Below are 6,073 nucleotides of genomic sequence, written 5' to 3' on the forward strand. Positions count from 1 at the left end.
GGAGCTCACTTTATAGACCAGGCTGGCCTCGAACTCAGAAATCTGCCTGCCTCTGCCTCCCGAGTGCTGGGATTAAAGGCGTGCGCCACCACGCCCGGCCTCCTAACAGATTCTTAAGATTGTCCAGGAAATCTCTTTTGGCTAAATTTATCCAAGACCGTAACATCATCCCGAGCTAAATACCTTATTTTCAGATGGACTCTACCATTCACTCTCAACTTCCTGGCCTCACAAAATCCTCTCTTGTAGTCTGTAACACTGAGTATGAAAGCAAAACTTTTACCTCAAAGGAAGGAGGGATGGAGGGAGGGAGGGAGGGAGGAAGGGAGGGAGGGAGGGAGGGAGGGAAAGGCCTTCAGAGTTATTAGGGGCAAGCTAGCCAATTCAGAAAAGTTAAGGAGCCACTAACCCATTGGCCATGGCCCATTTCAGAGCTGAAAACCAGGGGAAATTTATAGGATTAGAAAAAAAAAAGTGCTCTTCCCCAGTGTTCCCCTAACTTCATAGAAAAGACTATGGCAAGGTAAGAGGCTCTAAGGTTAGCCAAACACAGGGAGCCAGCAAAACTGATGTATTAGGCCATCCACAGTCTGAATCCTGGACCATCCAGGGAACTTGAGTGGCCCATCAATCTTCTCCAAGCTTCAATTCCTTGTTCTATAAACTGGGCAGAACACCTAATCACTAAGTTATTTAGCCTGAATTGGGCTATATCATCAAACAAGTAGAATACTTAGCCTATCACACAGATGTGCTCTAGAAGGTTCAGACTCATGCCTCAAGTTTATTTGTCGATGGCTTTTGTTTTCTTGGGAGGAATCGACCCAGGCATTACAGAGTCACATGTCTCTGTACCATTTCTTCTTTATTTTAGAAAAATGTCCTTTTACAAAGTCTGAAGTTTGAGTCAGTTAAACTAATGGGGAGACATAATTTCCCACACCCAGACTTGGGGTGCCGGGAGGCCTGGAGAAGGTGTGCAGAGCAACCCGGGGCTCCCCCAGCTCAACTCCTCCGCAGTAGCTCACACGTGCTCTCCCCTGTCCAGCACGGACAACGCTACAAGGGTCTGCTCACTTCCAGTCTCCTGAACCGTGAGTGAGCACCGAAGCTTGGTTCTTCCTCACACTGCAGGAGCATCCCCCAAACCTCACACTATCTCACAGGAACGATAACGCCCCTGTTGCTAAACCCACCTGTTCATTCTCAGACTCCATTGCAGGTGACTCTCAGTCACAAGGGATGTAAACCTTTACGTGGTCCGCCCAATGTCTTCCCTTGGCTCCCCTTCACCACACCAGCCACTCTTCCAGACTCCTTCGATGGTTCTTCCTCATCCCCTGCTTCTAAGTGTCCCGCCACGGCAGTTGGAGCCCACACACCTTGTCTCTTGTCTGTGGCTTTCACTCCCAGGCTGCCTACAAGGCGCCGCCTCCCTGTCATTTCTCTGCTGGAGTTCTCTGCCTCCTGCACCAGCACAGCTGATTGCTTCCAGGAACTATTCACTGGAGAGTGAGCATCTCCCTAGGACACAATAAGGAGTCCCCTTCTGACAGGGGACTGCCTCCACCTGCTCCCTGTACCCTTCTTTACTGTTTTACTCCACAATATGCTTATCATTCTCCGACTAACGTGTGGATCCTGAGCATAAGAATGGGGTTACCTGGGACTGGAGAGATGACTCAGCAGTAAAGCGCACCAACCGCTCTTCCAGAGTTTCTGAGTTCAATTCCCAGCAACCACAAGGTGGCTCACAACCCTCTATAGTGGGATCCAATGTCCTCTTCTGGTGTGACTGAAGTGAGCTACAGTATACTCATATATATAAAATGAATAAATAAATCTTTTTTTTTATTTTAAAAATGAGGTTACCCTTAGTGGAGGTGTGTTTTAAATGTAAGGTACTAAAACAAAAAAATAGAACAAATCTCAATAATTTTCATGCTACATTCGGAAACAGTATATATTGGGCTACATTAAGTATATTATGGATTCACCTGTGTCCTTTAAAAAAAAAAACTAGAAGCAAACCATTTAAAAACAATCACATGTCTGTCTTGCATTATACTTCTAGTGGACATTATGATCTAGATCCTATACACTCCCCCACAAAGCTGAGAGAAGACACTCAAACCCTCTGTCCGGTGGTCCAAGACCCTTTGCAACCTGCCCCCAAACGCTTAATGTTTTGACTCCTCCCATAAACCAGCCTAACTCGACAGCATCTGCTGCTTGTCGTGCATAGCTATTTGTCACCTTTCAGTGTTTGCGCTACCCTCCTCTTTCCTGGAGTGTCCTTTGAGGCATTTCCAATGTGCATGACCTATCCTTTTTCACAGTGGACCTGTTCAGTGTCTCCACCCTCCCTCAGTCTTCACAGAGCCATTTGTATCTTGCATAGAAAATGTTTCTATCCCCAAAGTTCCTTATACCTGAATCGTTTCCTACCTCGCAGTTTTATGTGTCTAAGTGATTTGGTGGCTTTTTTTTTTTTTTTTAAATCATGCTTGTCTTCCCATGTCCCACCAAGGGAGTCAAAGACAGCGGTTCCTTTGTGGTCAGAAACCCGCAATGCCAGCTCAACTATGGCAACATGACTCACGCTCCCCGGGTAACTAAGGTCCAGGCGCCCACTGCCAGAAGAGTGGATGCTGCACCAACAGCCCTGGGAGAGAAGTTCACACCAGAGGATTTCAGGAGCCGCAGCAGCTGCGCCTGCGCACGGCCAAGTGACCACGCGGAGGGAGGGCGGGTGGAGCACAGAGCGAGAGAGGAGGAGCAGTTCGGTCGCGTCGGCCGGGCCCACAACTTCCAGTATAAAGTTAGCCGCCCACAGTCCATCGCGTATCCCCGAAGGGGCTAAGATCGCCCAAAATGTCATCCAAGTCTATGGTTCTGGGTTACTGGGATATCCGCGGGGTGAGTGGCCCCTCGCCAGCCCAGCCTCTGGGACAGAGAGGTGCAGGCGGCCGGGCGGGGGTCAGGGGCCGGTGGGCGGATCTCCAGCCTGCCTATAGGGTCCCCAGGACCATGGGTAGAGGAAGAAGGGACTGGAAGTTCCCGGGAGTGAGCGAGGGGGCTGCCTAACGACAATTTCCCTCGACAGGATGCAGGGGCTTGGCAGCATTGGGTTGGGAACGTTGACGGACGAGGGGGGTTGCGAGCAAGTGGGTACTGCGCAGGCGCGCTGACAGGGGTCTTTCTCCATCCCTTGCTTTTAGCTGGCTCATGCTATCCGCATGCTCCTGGAGTTTACTGATACCAGCTATGAGGAGAAACGGTACATCTGTGGGGAAGGTAATGAATGTCTGTGGGTGCCCTACAGTTGTCTTTTACCCAGAGCGTTGCACCACACCGAGATGGTGTGGGACCCCTTGCTCCAGTAAGCTGGGAACTTGGCCAAGAGAGACCCATAGAATTATCTCTTGCTGTTCAAGCCCATCTTTGCAGAAACTCAAGGGTTAGCTTTTGGGGATTGGGAACCTGAGATAACAGGTCTAAATCATTTCTCAGCTAGGTCGGTAAGGGGCTTGGGTCCCACTTCTCTCTTACAGCTCCTGACTATGATAGAAGCCAATGGCTGGACGTGAAATTCAAGCTAGATCTGGACTTTCCTAACGTAGGTGGTTTTGGAGGAGTGGGCAGAAGGGAAGGCCTTCAAGTGTATCTGTTCTCACTTCATCTCTGGCTTGGGAGAATCTAGATAAAGACTCTTCAGGTTTATAGAATGAATAGAATTCAAGGGTCATTGAACAGAACGGAGAATAACATTTTATTTCCTACTAATGTCTAAGAAACACTAATATTCTCCTCTCAAAGACAGGCTATAAGAGACACGAGTTGATAGCCAGGCTTGTGACTTTATCACTGATAGATTCTAGGTATTTTCATGGTATCCTAAATGTATCCTTGAGTGTCATGGTTGTTAAAACACCTTTTTTTTTTTTTTTAATGTAACCATAATCACCCTACTCTTACAGTTTTACTTTAAGATATAAAATATTTACATTTTACTTCTTAAAGTATTCTGAGAAAAGTCTGTATGCCATACATACATTCACAGTGACACACAGGATTAAGCACCCTTGTCTAGAATCAGGTGAGGACCAAGTGCTACTTTCTGTTTATTTTGTGATTTCTCCTGGCTGCTACTCTCTCATGTTCACACACCTTGCAAGTCTCCTCTTTTCCAGAGGAGTGGAAGATCTGGAGGACTAGGTTCACATTAACTCTCCCCTTCTAGCTGCCCTACCTCATGGACGGGAAGAACAAGATCACCCAGAGTAACGCCATCTTGAGATACATCGCACGCAAGCACAACATGTGTGAGTGGGCTGAAGGAGGGAGAAGGGAGGAGGCAGTTGGTTCACCTGGAGGCTGGTAATCCCAAGGGTGATTTATTGCCATCTGGCTGCAGGTGGTGACACCGAAGAAGAAAAGATACGAGTGGATATCATGGAGAACCAGATCATGGACTTCCGCATGCAGCTGGTTCGCCTCTGCTACAATTCTAACCACGTAAGTTTCCTCATCTGGAATCACCTTTGTTGGGTTGCAAGCCAAAGTGCTAAGGATTATTCTGCTCCTTTATACAGTTGCCATCTTTCTATTTACCCAAACTGTAAGGATTAGAAACAGACTCCATTTTTTGGTTTGGTTTGTTGTGTAAGTCTTGTGTTAGCTTCTCCTCTTTTCCGAAGCCCAGCTCTCCATCCTGCCTTCTCCAATTAAAGGCAGAAAGAGGCTGCCTAGAAAAGGGTATGGTATGTCCATCACTGGTCCAGGCCCTGACTACAGCTATTCTGGGGGTCGGGGGCAGTGTGTGTGTGTAGAAGTCCAAAGATGGCATTAATGTGAGACCTGGGAATCAAACTCTATTCACCCCCATTGAGCCGTTGTGTTGACCCAACAATAGCTATTGCTCCTTTTCCCTCCTAGGAAAACCTGAAGCCTCAGTACTTGGAACAGCTACCTGCACAGCTGAAACAGTTCTCATTGTTCCTGGGGAAATTCACATGGTTTGCAGGAGAAAAGGTAGGAAGAAGGCGCAGGGAGAGGCTGCCTGCCTGCGTGCCTGCCTGTCCATCTCTGTAGGTATTGGTGAGTTCCTCAGGTGTGACACCTCATTTTCCTCATTCTTTCTAGCTGACCTTTGTGGATTTTCTCACCTATGATGTCTTGGACCAGAACCGTATGTTTGAGCCCAAGTGTCTGGATGAGTTCCCAAACCTGAAGGCTTTCATGTGCCGTTTTGAGGTGATGTTCACTATCTCTTTCTCAAAGCACTATGCACAGGCTCCCCTATAGCCTGTAGGCCCCATCGTGCTTGCCCAACAGTGGCAGGAATCGGTGAAGGCGGATAGCATAGTTGCTATGAGTCTGCTGGGCTGGCCTGGGTCAGCGTCCTAATAAGACCTGGTATGCTTTTTCCTTCAGGCTTTGGAGAAGATTGCTGCATTCCTGCAGTCTGACCGCTTCTTCAAGATGCCAGTCAATAACAAGATGGCCAAGTGGGGTAACAAGTGCATATGCTGAGCCGGAGCTCGCTGCTGCTGAGCCATCTTGCCCTGAGGGGCCCGCACTCCGAGCTCACTGCCAGCCTTGTCCCATCCTGTCCTGAGGGCCCCACACTCTGTCTCCTCTGCTCTTTCTAATAAACAGCAGTTGCATTAACTGGTGTCTAGATGGATTTCTTGGCGTAAAGGCCAAAGAAGAATGAGGAGATGTTGAAAATGAAAGAGCCGTGAATCCGTGCATAACTGCACTGACATTCTTTACTCTTTACTCCTCGGCCGAGTTCCAGGGCTTGAACTCCTCCGTGAGCCTGAGGAGGCACTGGAAGGAGAGGTATTGCCCATTTTGGGGTGGCAGGTGCTTTTGAACAGACGTGGAACTTCTGTGAAGCCATGAAGAAAGCTAAGTAAAAATGCATAGTGCTGATGAATGCACACAACAGGAGTTTACCATCAATCCACGTTGAGCAGGGCAGAGAGCTTAATGTGGTAAAGGTGGCATTTCAAACTGGCTGGATTGTCAATAAGTTGGAATCGTTGGTTACTAATTAAAAATTAGC

General features: G+C 48.2%; 1 protein-coding gene across 1 annotated transcript; it reads left to right on the forward strand.

The window, feature by feature from the left end:
- The first annotated feature begins 2,761 nt into the window (after positions 1 to 2,761).
- Gstm3 (glutathione S-transferase mu 3) lies at positions 2,762 to 5,673 on the forward strand. Its single transcript, XM_021195729.1, has 8 exons — positions 2,762 to 2,919; positions 3,222 to 3,297; positions 3,555 to 3,619; positions 4,244 to 4,325; positions 4,418 to 4,518; positions 4,939 to 5,034; positions 5,146 to 5,256; positions 5,437 to 5,673. The coding sequence occupies exons 1-8, from the start codon at positions 2,875 to 2,877 to the stop codon at positions 5,533 to 5,535; spliced, it is 675 nt and encodes a 224-aa protein (XP_021051388.1). The 5' UTR covers positions 2,762 to 2,874; the 3' UTR covers positions 5,536 to 5,673.
- The last annotated feature ends 400 nt before the right edge of the window (positions 5,674 to 6,073 follow it).

The sequence above is a fragment of the Mus pahari genome, chromosome 4 (genome assembly GCF_900095145.1).
Source record: "Mus pahari chromosome 4, PAHARI_EIJ_v1.1, whole genome shotgun sequence".
NCBI lineage: Eukaryota > Metazoa > Chordata > Mammalia > Rodentia > Muridae > Mus > Mus pahari.

Bases quoted from the DNA above. Each gene is read 5' to 3' on its own strand.
- Gstm3 (XM_021195729.1), top strand. From the start codon at position 2,875: ATGTCATCCAAGTCTATGGTTCTGGGTTACTGGGATATCCGCGGG. The intron at 3,298-3,554 runs GTAATGAATGTC...TCTCTCTTACAG, and splicing joins ACGGTACATCTGTGGGGAAG to CTCCTGACTATGATAGAAGC. The intron at 3,620-4,243 runs GTAGGTGGTTTT...CTCCCCTTCTAG, and splicing joins TAGATCTGGACTTTCCTAAC to CTGCCCTACCTCATGGACGG.